Below are 15130 nucleotides of genomic sequence, written 5' to 3' on the forward strand. Positions count from 1 at the left end.
GAGCTGTTTGTAAAGCTCATCAGAGCCCAGGCCTCATTAGAGGGGATCACTCAAAACTAGCCTCTCCCTGGCTGGGGTTGGAAACAGATAGATTTCCGCTTCTCATTCATGCCCTGGCAATTTGCTGATGGTTTAGCACCTGTTACCGGGGAGTTACCTTGGCAACGGGAGCATCGTATCAGACTCCTGTCACCTTGGAAACACCCCCTCTCACATTGAAAGCCTGTCTGGCTCCTGTAGTCAAGCCCGGAGCCCCATAGTGCCATGGCTATAACCAGGAGACCCAGAGAATGTCTGCAACAGCTGGGGCAGGGCAGTGGGATCTAGCAGTGAGAACAGGGGGGTGCTAGGGTTCTATCCTCAGCTCTGGGAGGGGAGCAGGATCTAATAGGTTACAGCAGGAGGGGCTGGGAGTCAGAACTCCTGGGTTCTGTCCCCAGCCACCTACTGCTCTCCGTGCCTCAGTTTCCCCATCTGTCAGCAGGGAAAACCACTGACCTGCCTCCTTTGATTGGCATCTGTGCAACCCCGAGTGGAGGGGACCAGGGGCCATGGAAAGATTATCATGGGGCAGTTATCACAGCCAGGCCCATGTGCCCACGGCTTGGAAGGGGAAAGGGCTCCCTGGAGGAAAAATTGTCCTGAGTGCCCTGGAGCTACAAAGGGGCATCTTTCCTCACTGCCAGCCCCGTCCTCCCCATCGTTATAGGAACTGGTAAACAGAGAACTCCTGTAATGCAAAGTGGCCCCAGAGTAGACATCAGCCAAACTGCCAAGTGCTAAGTGCCCATGATTAATTGGTTCATGTTTGTAAAGCATCTTGGAAATCTAAAGCACTCTGCGGTCCTGACCCCCCCGTCACACCACAAGCCAGGCACAGAACCCAGGCGTCCTGGCTCTCAGCCCCCCACTACCCACCCACAGCCAGGAATAGAACCCAGGAGTCTCAACTCCATCAGACCCCCCACTCCTCTCCCAGGTGGGGGAGAAAATGCAGGAGTCCTGACTTCAACCCCTGCTCTAACCCACTAAAGCTAGATCCCCCCACTCCTCTCCTTGAGCTGGGGAGAGAACCCAGGAGTCCTGACTCCTGTCCCCTCTCTGTGTTTCATTGGCTTTAAGACCTTCCCTCATGTGTACAAGAGGCCTGCCACAGCCATGTGCTCAGAAATCTCCATGCCATGCCTAGGGCTGTGTGTGATAATGTCTCTCTAGCCAGTGTCCTTTTAATAACTTGGGATCTTTCTGTCTCTTTGCAGCTAACAGCTCCCTGCTTGGAGGCGGTGGTGGTGAGTGTGAAATTCAAACCTTTGCGCTGGAGTTTTTGTTGGACCAAAAAATCCATATTGAATTTCTTTGAATTACTGACACGTGTCGAAGTGTGCAGCGAGGGAGATTGAGAGCACCCGTCTCTGGCGCTGCACTGAGACCCCGGGTTCCTGAGTTCAATTCCTGACTGTGGACAAGTCCCTGCCCCACTCTGTGCCTCAGTTTCCCCTCCTGCTTTTGTCTGTTTACATACTGAGCTCTTTGGGGCAGGGACTTCCTCTGACTGTGGGCTGCTCTGCACACAGTCTGTGTCCTGGAAGAACTCCGTCGGGTGTGCGGGGCAGGTTCTTTACCGATCTAGTTATAGCGGCATGAGATTGGATGCAGTTATACAGGTATAAAAGAGCCTTAAACAGCAGTGATGCCTAATGGTTAGAGCCCTGGAGACACTGACCTCCCTGGGTAAAGCACTGGGAGATCTGCTGATGAAACCGCCACAGAAGAGCTCAGTATCAGAGGGGTAGCCGTGTTAGTCTGGATCTGTAAAAGCAGCAAAGAATCCTGTGGCACCTTATAGACTAACAGACGTTTTGCAGCATGAGCTTTCATGAGTAGTCACCCACGAAAGCTCATGCTGCAAAACGTCTGTTAGTCTATAAGGTGCCACAGGATTCTTTGCTGCTTTTACGGAAGAGCTAGGGATTGTTGTTATACTAGTACAGCTTGCTCCCCTTCCCTTCCCTTCTGAGCATAGCTAGATTGGGATAAAGCACATTTGTCCCGGTCTAACCACATTCGGGTGACCAGATGTCCCGATTTTATAGGGACAGTACCAATTTTTGGGTCTTTTTCTTATATAAGCTCCTATTACCCCCCACCCCGTCCCAATTTTTCACACTTGCTGTCTGGTCACCCTCAACCACGTCCACACTAGAGGGACCCCTCACAGCGCTTCAACTAGACTGGCAGAGATAAAGCCACGCTTAAGTGTCTGTGCAGCGCCCAGCACAATGGGGGCCCTGAGCTAGGGTGTGTATGGGGTGGGTGGAGGGATGGATTCCCATTCTAAACGTCACCATTCATAGCTGCTGAAGGCAGGACAAGCCGTGATGGGCTTGATCTGCAGCAAGGGAGAGTTAGGTCAGATGTGAGGCAGAACTTTCAGACTCTACGGGTAGCGCAGCTCTGGAATGGCCTTCCAGGGGAGGTTGGATTCCCCGTCACTGGAGGGTTTCAAGAACAGGCTGGACAAACACCTTTCAGGGATGGTGGAGGTTTATTGGCCCTGCCTCAGCACAGGGGGCTGGACTAGCTGACCTCTCCAGGTCCCTTCCAGCCCTACATTGCTATGATCACATAAAAGTGGCTTAAAGAAAGAAGACCCACAAGACCCACACACACACTCTCTCTCTCTCTCTCTCTCTCCAACCTGCCCAGACCCAGGGCTCCCTCAAGGTTTCTGTAGTCCGCGGTCAGACGTGGGTTTGACATGGTGCCCGCAGAGTCCCTCTCTGCCAGGACATGAGTGAGGACGGGGTTCTGCTTGGGCAGAGACGGCTTGGCCATTCACGCCTGCCTGCACAGCAGCCAGAGTCGGTTACGCACACACACACACACAGAGCCTGTCTGTCCCTCTTCCATGCCCAGTGTGTCTTTGATGCCCTGTCACTTCACTTGATTTTCACAGGGATCCTTCACCCAGTGCTGAGATGCAGCTGCCTCCAGGGAGGGAACACAGGGGCTGCTTAACACTACACAACAGCTTAGCACAGGAAGAGAATAGCGTTGTGTCCAACTGAATGTGGTGGTGGGAATTTAAGGTGGGAGACTTGAATGTGACTCCAGGGCTAACACTAGCTCCGCGAGTGCTCTCTCTGAGCCCCCAGCCCTGCTCCCTCCAGCACACTGCACCCTAGCACCACGCTGGGCCGCTGGGATCAGCACTGCCCATGAGGAGAGGAGTGCCCCTTCCCGACCCCCCACGCCACTGGGGCATCAAGGCTGGTGCTGACCCCAAGCTTAGAGCGCCCCCTACTGAGTCCACTCCACTCACCAGCACGGCCTGGGTCACCCAGCAAGCCCTGCTTAGCAGCCGTTTCACAAAGTCACAGCCCAAGATGATGGCGCCAGCAGCCTGAAGCAGGCAATGGAATGAAGGGGAAATTAATGACCCAGGAAAACAAACAACCCCCGCCCAGCCCTGCCCGCTCCGGGGCCTCCTCATTGCCAGCCGTAACAGCTCCCTTATTTATCCCTGACCTCAGAGATCCCATTTTATTTCTACTTTTAAAAGGCCTGGAGTTGTCACTCGATGATAAACGGTGTCGGGTGGGATTTATCCGCCACCCCATTAACATGTGACCTCCCCCATCGCAAATACTGCTGACAGCGGGTACAGCACTCAGCCTCCCGCCATGGCAGCAGAATGGGGGGGAAGAACCTGGCCTTTTGGATCGGCAAGGTTTGCAGAGCACAAGATCAGTGGAAGTGGGAGCACGGCAACCTGAATGTGGCAGACCTGAGTCTGTGTGCACTGGGGAAGCATTCCCATGCCATGTAATGCGAGCCCAGATCATTGGTGGTAGGCATCTGTCTGTTCCCATACACCTTTATCTTTCTGTCGCTCTACACATTCCTATCTATCTATCTATCTATCTATCTATCTATCTATCTATCTATCTATCTATCTATCTATCTATCTAGCATAGTACCTTAGCACTGTAGCTCCAGGTATGAAACAAGTGTTAATTTCAGTTCCTAGTTGCACCCCTGCATGACAGTGGTACTTGGCTCTCCTCTTTAATTCTGACCCTAAAATGATGTGTACTGTTTGCTGTGTGGCTTTTATACTATTGCTGCGCCTCACCCCAGAGGTGGCTGCATTTCAATGGTGTGGTCACGCTGATGAAAAACGTACATGAGAATTAGTCCCTTTAAAGACTGCAAAGGCTTTCCAAGTTCATTTGAAAATAAGGCCTTATAGAAATGGAGACTTTGCGGGGGTGGATTCAAATCCCATTTACGCAGGTGTCAGTCTGGAATCACTCCAGATTTAAACCAAAGCACAAGAGTTTGTTGTGATGCTTAAAGGAGTTCAGCGCTGACATTAAATTTAGACAGGTTTCAGAGTGGTAGCCGTGTTAGTCTGTATCAGCAAAAAGAACAAGGAGTCCTTGTGGCACCTTAAAGACTAACAAATTTATTTGAGCATAAGGGTAAAATTTTCAAAAGCACTTACATGATTTAGGAACCTATATCTCATTTTCAAACATGACTTGTGTTGACTTTCAATGACTATTAAGGTACCTAACTCCCATGGCAATCAATGAGAGTTAGGCACCTAAATATTTTTGAGGATTTGGGTCTCAATGCCTGAGCCACCTTTGAAAATGGGACTTAGCCATTTTTGAAAATTTGACCTTAAGTGACTTGTCCAAGGAGCCTGTGGTACAGCTAGAAATAGAACCCAGATGGCCTGAGCCCCAGGCCCACCCCTCAGCCTCTCCAGCCTTGCAGTTTGTTGCTCTCTTGCGTTGACTAAGCAATAGCCTGAAGTATTCAGTCTGAGGGAATTTTTAAACCCTAATCAGCAAAATAGCAAAAGAACAAATCAATTTCTATATCTCTTCGAAAGGATGCACGTAGATCTCCCAGTAAATGAGAAGTGACAGGGCTCGCTTAGACGCATGGTGAGATTTATGCGAGCAAGATGGGCTTTCTGACAACTCGGAAGGACTCCTGCCACTACCCAGAGCTAAATATAACTCGGATAAATTCCCCTGTCGGGACACATGTGTATCGGTGTGTGAGAGCAGTAACAGCTGGCCATGCAATCAGCCTGCATGTTAAATACAGGCTGGGATATTCAAAAAGATCCAGAGGGATTTAGGTGCTTTGACTAAAAATGTTGAGTGTCTAAGTGACTTAGGGGCCGCTGTCCTTTTTTGATAAATGACTCAGGCATGTAGAGCTGATGGGGAATTTTTGATAAATGCTTTTGGCCAAAAACGCCCATTTGTTGAAACTGTTCACGGTGCAGGAAAATTGGTCAAGATTTTGATTTTCATCCCAATTCGGGGCAGGGGAAGTGTTCAGACTCTCAAAATATTCAGAGAACAGGAAAACTGTTTTCCACCGAGTTCTGCTTCAAAGCTGAATTCGTGCAATTAAGAACCATTGGGTGTTAACTGGACTTAAGTTTCTTTTGAAAATAGGATGTAGGCCCCTAAGTCATTTAGATGCTTTGGACACTGGTACCCTTAGGCCCCCGGGGGCCGGATTTACAAAGGTAGGTAGTTGTCTTAAGATGCAGACAGGCACCCAGTGCAATTTTCCCAAGCACCTAGGTACTAAGTCTTGTAATCATTGGGAGTTGGGCACCTGCCCAGCCAAGTGTTGGCAAAGCCTTTGGAAGAATCTGGTTGTGTTCATTTGGGTGCCTAAACAGGAGCTACGATCCGTGGGAAATCCAGCTTCAATTGGGGGCGTATGGCACTTGAAAATCTGGCCCTGTGCTCATTGTGCCTCAGTTTCCCTCTCTGCAAAAAGGGGATAAAAGGCTATTTGTCAAGTCAGATGATTAGTTCTTTGGGGCAGGGACTCCCTCGATGCATGTCTGTGCAGCGGGGCCTTGCTAGAGTGACCAGACAGCAAATGTGAAAAATCGGGACGGGGGTGGGAGGTATTAGGAGCCTATATAAGAAAAAGACCCAAAAATCGGGACTGTCCTTAAAAATCGGGACATCTAGTCACCCTAGGCCTTGGTCTTGGTCAGGGTCTGTGCAGCATCTGGCACAATGGAGCCCTGATCTCGGATGGGGTCTGTGCAGCGCCTGGCAAAATGAGGCCTTGATCTCAGTCGGGGTCTGTGCAGCGCCTGGCATAATGGGGGCCCTGATCTCAGTCGAAGTCTGTGCAGCGCCCGGCACAATAGAGCCCTGATCTTGGTCGGAGTCTGTGCAGCGCCCGGCACAATGGGGCCCTGATCTCAGTCGGGGTCTGTGCAGCGCCTGGCAAAATGGGGCCCTGATCTCAGTCGGGGTCTGTGCAGCGCCTGGCAAAATGGGGCCCTGATCTCAGACGGGGTCTGTGCAGCGCCTGGTACGATGAGGGCTCTGATCTGTGCTATCACAAGACAGCTGGAGCTGGCCCCTTCCTGTCCATGCGGTGCTGAGAACACAGGCACTGTCAGAGCTGTGTTGGAGCCCTCTCCCCATGTCATTCTGTTGTTCTGTCCATTAGTCCACTCTCGCAGGAGATTTATGGGGATTTTTTGTAAAACAGCAGAGTTCTGAGGTCCTGCATTTTAACACCAGGCTCAGATTTATGGCACTTAGTGGTGGGTGAGTGCATTAGAGGAAGGGCCATGTTCCCCCCCGCCTCGGCCTCTCTCTTTAATTTGATTGCAAAACAACTTTTAAGGGTGGAAAATAAAATCCAAGCGAAGGCACTTGATTGTTCTTCCTGACAAGGACATTTAGGAACGGAACACACTGCGCTCGGCATTTGGGGCAAAATCCCTGTAGCGGAAATGCTCCAAGATTAGCTAGTAAATCAGCAGCACCCCATTGGAGTCACTGGGCCAGATCCACAGCTGGGGTAAATCAGCCATAGCTCCAGTGGAGTCAGTGGGGCCAGATCCACGGGTGGTGTAATCAGCTATAGCTCCATTGGAGTCAGTGGGGCCAGATCCACAGGTGGTGTAAATCAGCTATAGCTCCATTGGAGTCACTGGGCCAGATCCACAGCTGCTGTAAATCAACATTGCTCCATTAGTCACTAGGGCTGAAACCCCAGGTAGTGGGAATTGGTGTTGCTCCACTGGAGTCAATGGAACAACACTGATTTACACCAGTGAGGGTCTGTCCCATTTCTTTCATGGGGAAAAGTCCCTGGGGACACTTTACTCCATAACTGCAGGATTTTCTGCCCCTGCCTCTGTAGCAGCTAGTGCTGCCTGCTGCTGGAGACAGGAGCCCCAGCTAGATGCCCCCTGGGCCGATCCAGCGTGGCAATTCAATAGGGGATTTTGCAGTCCAGCCCCAGCAGCATCAGGACCCCTAGCACAGAATGGAGTTCAGCATCAGACCCATCCAGAGCAGGGGTAAGCAAAGCTAGGTCCCGTCTCAGTGCAGCCTCGCTGGGCATTAGGGGAGAAGCCATGGAGCTGAAAGGAGGTGACGTGACAAAGGAGCAAGCAGAGGCCGTGGGGCAGGAACCAGCAAATGACTGGATTTTATGCAGGCCAGCGCTTCTGTTGAAAACCAAACAATAGGACCACACTGTGTCCCTGATCCACACACACCCCTCGCCTCCCGCACCGCGGGCTGCAGCCATAGAAAGCAGGCAGGCAAGCAAGAAAGAAAGAATTGCTTTTAACTCTTTGTCCCAGGCTCCATATAGATCGATTTGACTCAGATGTTTGCATTGCTTATTCTTCCTGATACACACAGACAAACACACACCACAACATCTGCGTACACAAAGATACCCCCCAACACCTAGACATCCCCACTGATACACTGAGTCATAGACTCACATCTACACACGCCCTGACACATCTGTACACGCAAAAACATACATCTGGACACACACATCTCCCAGGGGGGCTCATTGATAACTGGCCCCCTCCCGGGAGGGACAGATGGATGCGGCTGCAGTAGGCACGCCTGGGTTCTGGGCCTGAGCACCAGGCAGCATGGTGGTGCTGCCCATAGCAAGTGGGAAGCTAGGGAAGAGATGACCATATATACACACCCTCCATCCACACACATCACACGCAATGGTGCACGTTAAGCACATATGTACACAGCACAACATCTCTTGCACTCCTGACCCTGCCCTCCAACTGGCTCACTGCTGTACAGACCACCCACGCTGCTGCTGAGTTGCTGAGCACACGTGTCTGCCAAGTCGCTTTCTAACCCTCCCAACAAGGCCCATTTCTCTGTTTCAGTGTGTGTGTGCATGTGCGTGTGTGTGCATGTGCGTGTGTGTGCTCATGCATGCGCGCAGGAAGGAGCTTTTCTCAGGGCTGATTTTAAAGTGCATTTTATTTTCCTCCTGCCAGTGGGACTGGGAATCTATCTATCTATCTATCTATCTATCTATCTAATCTGTTCCTGCCTCCCATCACCTTCTAGGCACCTTCTATGTGAAATCAATAGCAAATAGAGGGTCGAGTCCCTAGTGGGGACTCCCCACTTTTCTAAGTCAAAACTCTGATTCATAGAGTTTAAGGCCAGAAGGGCCCCTTAGATCATCCAGAATTTCACCCCCATATTGAACTCAATATCTGGTGTTTGGCTAAAGCACCTTCCAGAAAGGCAGCCAGGCTGGATTTGAAGACCTCAGTGTTGGGGTTGGGGGAGTCAGGTTTGGGGTTTAGAGCAGAAGAAGGGTCTGGTTAGGGTTTATTGGTACCACGGTTGGTGGGTGTAGTAAGGCCTTTTCAAAAAGGGGGTCCGGCGATGTTCCCTCTAGACACTGGATTCTCCCGATCCCCTCCAAGAGTTTCTCTCTTAGCTGGATCCCCTAGCTCCCCACAACATGCTGGGCAAGTGATCATACATTGTGATTCCTGAGCTCTCTGGTGGGGATCATCCCTTCTCTACAGCTCTCAAACCACTATCTCTTTGATAGTGCTTTTCATCCACAGAGCTTGAAGCACTTTACAAAGCATCCTTATCCCCACTTTACAGATGGGGAAACTGAGGCACAGGGAGGGGAATTGATTTGTCTAAAGTCACCCAGCAGTGCCAGGAATTGAACCTGACTCTTAGGCCATTGTCCTGTCCACTAGGTCAAGCTGCCCTCTCGCCTATAGCTCCTTATAGAGCATCTTTCATTAGGTGTCTTTTAAACTTCTAGCCCATGTGTGGATAATTGAGAATTCCTGCTCCATTGTTTCCCCCATGGGGCTTTGGGAGAGAGACTCATCCATCTCTCTGCAAGGGAAGTCCTTCCATTCCTCCACTCCAGGGACAAGCTCTCAGCTTCAGAGGAACATTGGACAGCCATAGCGTCCTCCCCCCGCAGATGATCCCAGAGAATCAGCTGTGGGAGGGACAGAGTTAAAATTACTTAGTTTCCCATATCCCTGTTTAGAGCTGAGTCACACCCATTTTGTTTCTTAGAAGGAAAAGATCAATTGTTCTAAAGATCCATTCAGTACAGGCTGTCCAGTGGCACTTGACAGGAGAAACTGCCCATGGGGCAGAAGGATCTTCCTGATCCTCTATTAGAGAAGCCCTGAAGCATGAGAGTTGATTTGCATTCTAAAAACCATACTGCAGCTCTGCATTTAGATAACGACTCTAATTTCATCTCATGCTTCAGGGTTTTAGCTGGTTGCCCACAAGCATCCAGGAGGGAATTTCCCCCCCTGAAGCACAGTCAGCCAGTTGTCTTCTGGGTTGGTTTGGTTGTTTTTTTCCACCTTCCTCTGAAGCATCAGGAATCAGCCACAGCTGGAGATGGGGCACCAGGCAGGGTGGGCCAAGTTCTGAGCTGGTCTCTCTAGCTGCCTGGCTGGTGAATTTTGCAGAGATGATCAGGGTCCAGCTGATCATCAGATTTGGGGTCAGGAATTTCACCCAGGTCAGATTGGCAGGGACATTGAGGGTTTTCACCTGTCTCTGCAGGATGGATGCGGGTCACCTGTGGGGATCCCCTGGGTATGACTCACCTCAGCAATTCCCTGCCAGTGCAGGGGCCTTGGGCATTGGTGGCTCCTCGGTCTCATGACTGGTTAGTCTCCTGAGGGCTGAAATGTTTTGGTTTAACTGAAGTCTCTGCGCTGAGTCAAGGGGTAACTGGGTGACATTCTCTGGCTTGTGTTATACAAGGGGTCAGACTAAGTAATCTAATAGGTCCATCTAGCCTTGAACTCTACGAAATCTCTTCTACCCCCATGTAAATAAAGCCCAATCCTTTCTTCAAGCCATGCTAAAGGATGGCTTCTTGTGAGGAGGAGCTCCGCAGACTTTGCAGAGAAAAAGGAAAGGCAGCATTGTTATTATTTCACGTTTCCGTTATGCTAGTGCATAGAAGCTTCCAAGATGGGGTCAAAGGGGAGAGCACCGCCTACTTGGTCCCCTGCGCTGCTCCCTGCAGCACAGCGCCCCCTAGCACCAAATCGGGGCATTGAGCTCAAAGGGGAAAGCACTTTCCACTGCCCTGCTCTCTGCAGCATAGCATTCAACAGTGCAGCACTGGTTCTGTAGGGCCAGCAGTGACCCCCTGTGCTGACCCCTCCCATCTTAATCCCTGCAGCACAGAGACCCCTTTCCCCCCCAAATCACCCCCCACACTCTAAGCTTCCCCCTGAGCAGCAAACTACCCCACTTGAGCTCCCGGACCACAGCCTAGCTGGCTGGCACCGAAGGGCCTACCCTGTGCCAGGCCTGCCTCAGGCCCTGCTGGGCATTGCTAGCAGCCAGTTCAATGTCGAGGAGTCCAGAGCTCTCCCCCTCGACAGTCCAGCTATAAACTGCTTTTGTCCTGGGTCAATAGAGGGGCTGAGGGAAGTGGAAGAAAAGCCCTTTTTGTCTTTTGTGTGGGGAAGAAATAGAGTCAGGGGCTTTAAATCAGGAATTAAATCAACAAACACCTCCTCCCCCCCAGCGTCTCTCTTGTTTATTAGGCCTGACATGTTTACTCTGTGATAAGAAACAGCGCTTTCACCAAGAGATTTGTGTTCTATTTTTCAATTACCACTCGTCTCTCTCTGCCACTTTTGCACTAAAGGGATAATAAATGTATCGGAGCGTTTCAATTATTCATCTAAATCACGGACGCGCCGGGGCCGCTGCCTGCGCGCTTAGTGACAGATTAATTCAAGGCTGCTACTGGATGGGTTTTTTATGCACCCCCTTCTCCATCTTAGGGCCGGTGTAAAGTCTCCTCCCATCACACTGTTAAGCCACTGCCACTCTCCTCACAAAGCAACAGTTGATCTGAGGGGCAGAGCTGACTGGTCTAGAGGCCTGGCCAGTGGGCTGGGGAACAGGACGCTTCGATTCTACTCCTGGTTCCTGCTCATTGCTTCTGTTTCCTCTCTGCCGCCTTTGTCTGTTTAGATTGGAAGTGCGTCAGGGCCTGGGCTGTCTCTCACTCTGTCTGTGCAGCACCTGGCACAGCGGGGCTCACAATCTCTGCTGGGGTCTTTGTGACACAGTGGGGGCCCTGATCTCTGTGGGGTCTGTGCAGCGCCTGGCACAATGGGGGGCTGGTTGTGGTTGGAGTTAGTGCAGCACCTGGCGCAACACGGGGCTAACGTTGGTTGCAGCCCCTACATGCCCTATAATTTAATTTAAATTATAAATAAAACAGACATATGCCAATGGCAATTGGGACCTCATTGTACCGGGTGCTGTACAAATATCTAGCCATTAAATGTTCTCTGAGGCCAAGAGTTTACAATCTGGACTGCACTGCCACACATACACACGCCTCTCAACTAAAATACACTGGGTTAGATCCTAATCTGGTGTAAATTAACTCTGATCATTTACACCTGCCAAGACCCTGGCCCAGATTCCAACAGTACCACTGCCTCTCCCCAATCAAAATCCAGGCAGGCCTCCAAAAAGCCCAAGACTGGCTTAAAAAATCATGAGTTTCTAAACAGTAATAAATGTCATTCTAATCCTGGATTCTGAACTCCGGGAAGGTCACATCCTCTTCGGGGCTTTCTCTAGAGCCAGCAGAGTTAGAACCTGACCCTTTTTGGTTCTTAGTCTGTGTGGCACCTGGGGGTCCTGGTCCACAACTGGAGCTCCTGAGCACTGCTGCAATTGTTACTGCTACCGCTTTGGCTGAGCGGTTTGCCAGTGTCCAGGGACTCGCTGGGCTGTTTCCATTAGGAGGAGAAATCAATGATGTGAGTTAGGTACATTCTTCTGTACAATCCTGTTTATTTAAAAATAATGTGCACAGAGTCCTCTTTCCCTGGACGCAGTGGAAACAAACGCCAGCAGGCAGTTTCTTTGCTCTGTGCAGAATGGGCTGGGAAACTGAATTTCTATTCTACAATAATTTTTGAGTTTTGGAAAAAATTTCACCCCAAAAACCCAAAAACTTGAACTAAAATCTCACAGTATTTCATTTTGGAAACATCGAAACATGGGGTTTCCTAAATGAAGTGTGCGCCCCTGGAGCCCTGGCAGCTCCTGAGCTGATTCTTGTCAGTTTCACGGCTCTCCACCACTGAATAGCAGCTGTGAAACTGTTTCAGCCAACTGTTGCCAGAGCTTCCAGGGTCCCAGCTCCAGGGCAGCCCCGCCAGGGTGACTGCCTTGGAGTTGGGGACTTCAGGACCTCCAGTCTCCTGGGCTAGTTGACTCTCCAGGCTGCCTGACTGTCCGTGGAGCTGGCTCCCTAGGCATGGCAGGCTGCCCTGGAGCCAGTACCCATGGAAGCCCAGGGATCCTGCCCCCAAGGCAGGCTGCTGAGGAGCCAGGTGGGTGAGCTGGCCAGAAACCAGGCAAGTCTTTAAACCTGCGTGTGTTCCCTCAGAAGATCTGTCTTTTCCACAAAATGTTTTTTTCCACTGGAAAATTTCTGACCAGCTCGGTGCCCAAGGAGCTCCTTCCCTCTGCTCCCTCTCAGAGCCACACTCACAATTGCTTCTCCTGCTCTCTGCCTCTCTGCCACACACACACCTTGTTGAACAATCCCGTAGCCCCTGTAACCAGTCTGAGACCATGTCTACCCTATGCCGCTACAACAGCACAGCTATGGCACTGCAGCTATGCCGCTGAAGTGCCGTAGTGTAGACGCTTCCAAAAGAGATGGAACAGGTTTTTCCGTCAAGATTGGTAATCCACCTCCACGAGCTGTGGTAGCTAGAATGACAGAAGAATTCTTCCATCACTTAGCCATGTCTAAACTCGGGGTTAAGTTAGCTTAACTACAGTGCTCCGGAGTGTGAATTTTTCACACCCCTAAGTGCTGTAGCTATGTTGAACTAATTTTTAAGTGTAGACCAGGCCTAATTCTCCTTATGTTAGTTCTTCCTCAGACTTTGCCATTTGGCCTTGGGCAGTGGCTTCCAGCTATCACTACATAAAAAGAGCTTAATTGCTCCTTCCTTGTAGCCCAGAAGAAGGGTGCTTGGTATTGGCTTAAACCAGGTCTGTGATTGTCCATAGAGAAAAGACCTGATTAACATTATTGAGTATTTATTTATTAATCACTGAGATTCTCATGTAATTCTGGCCGCCGGGGGGCAAGGGGGAATTTGGGAAAATGTCAAACATCATGATAAAAACTACAGCAGCTGGCAACTCAGAATCCATGTTATGGGCAACCATCCACTGAGTGTAGCAAGCCTCTGCCAATCCCGCCAGCCTGGAGGGGCAGAGCTGCAGGGATGGGGGAGTGTTTGCTGAGTTTTATGGGATTATCTCGGGGTTTAAATATTTATTTAGGCAGCAGCTTTTCCCCTTTTTTCATAACTGGAGCTTCCCTTGATCCCTCTCACTCTGGTGGCGCGGGAGCCCTATCTCTCAATCAGCAGTAAACCCGCTTACGCCATTATTGGTTTCGCAATGGATTTGAAAATCATTCGGCTTGGATTAGCATGGACAGCAACAGGGCTCAACTTTTGTGGAGCCTGATTAATAAACAGCACAGGAACCTTGGGAGCTAATCCTTTAGCTACCCGGGGAGGGGGAGTTGAGATTGCTTGTGGCCTGCCTCTTTCATGCAACCCCCCACAGGCAGGGCCGGATTAACCTTTTGTGGGTCCGGCTCCAAACATATTTGTGGCCCCCCATGGAGGCAATGGTGCATGGCGCAGGGGAGTCGGTCCCCAGAGCCAGGGGCCAGCCGGGGCAATGGGGCATGGCCCAGCCCAGTGCGAGGGCACTATTTACTATTTACACACTGGCTCGCCTGGCCCTGTGCTGCCAGCATGCCCCTTCCCCTCGGGGGCAGGCCCACACCTCCCCCAACTCCCTATGGCCAGAGGCCCCCCGGACCCGCTACGCCCAGTGCCCCCCGTAGACCCTGCCACAAATGCACAGCTCCCTGCACACCATCCCTGCCCAGTACCCCACTGCCTACAGCCCCACCACAACTGCCCTGCACCCCACACAGATCCCCCACTCCCTTGTGCCCCAACACACACATCTTCCCCACCTCGTCACAGCCCAGCACCACCCCAGGCCCTCCAGAGACCCACTCCCCCACGCCCTGCCTCCCGGCCGCACTCACCGGCACTGCTGGGAGGTGACTGAGTCTGCCGGGCTGAGCCGGCAGTACAGCCAGGGCTGGTCCCAGGGCCGGGAATTGCTCCGGCCCCTCGGGAGTGGCGCTATCAGCCAGGCCAGGGCCTGCCCTGGCCGGACTCCCTCAGGACCCACCTGCCTGGAGGGGCCCAGTCAAGCCCCACCACAACATCCCTCCCCACTGGCTGAGACTGGCCAGGCTTCTGCACCAGTCCCAGGCGGCTCAGCTCCGGGGAGACAGGTGGGGCCCCACAGGTGGTGGGAAGCAGAGACTGCCCGGAGCCAGCGGTGCACTGGGGTCTGGCCAGGGGGCAGAGAGGAGCGGGGGGTGGGACCAGGGGGCAGAGAGGAGCCCTTGGCCAGCTGGCAGGCAGGCCGAGAGGAGCAAGTGGTGGGCGGGGGGAGCCAGCGGGGTCTTGGGGTGCAGTGCAAGTGGAGCAGGCTGGGGCTCCTTCAGAGCATGGGCCTGGCTCCATGGCACCACTGGCACCATTGTAAACCCAGGCTCACTGCAGGAGCGTCTATGTAACCTGCCACCAGCGCTGCTTCACTCAGTAATCCAGGGGGCATTTTACTTTTTAAAGGCTCCTCCTAGCACTGATCCCCACAGTGTGGTGGGGAGGCAAGTA

General features: G+C 51.8%; 1 protein-coding gene across 1 annotated transcript in view; it reads left to right on the forward strand.

Moving 5' to 3' along the window:
* MACROD1 (mono-ADP ribosylhydrolase 1) overlaps window positions 1-15130 on the forward strand; it is a 203971-nt gene that overhangs the window by 153249 nt on the left and 35592 nt on the right. Inside the window, exon 4 of the mRNA XM_045024864.1 lies at window positions 1260-1289. Within this exon, the coding sequence (XP_044880799.1) occupies window positions 1260-1289 (30 nt within the window). The remainder of the gene's footprint in view (window positions 1-1259; window positions 1290-15130) is intronic.

Source organism: Mauremys mutica, chromosome 7 (assembly GCF_020497125.1).
Source record: "Mauremys mutica isolate MM-2020 ecotype Southern chromosome 7, ASM2049712v1, whole genome shotgun sequence".
Lineage (NCBI taxonomy): Eukaryota > Metazoa > Chordata > Testudines > Geoemydidae > Mauremys > Mauremys mutica.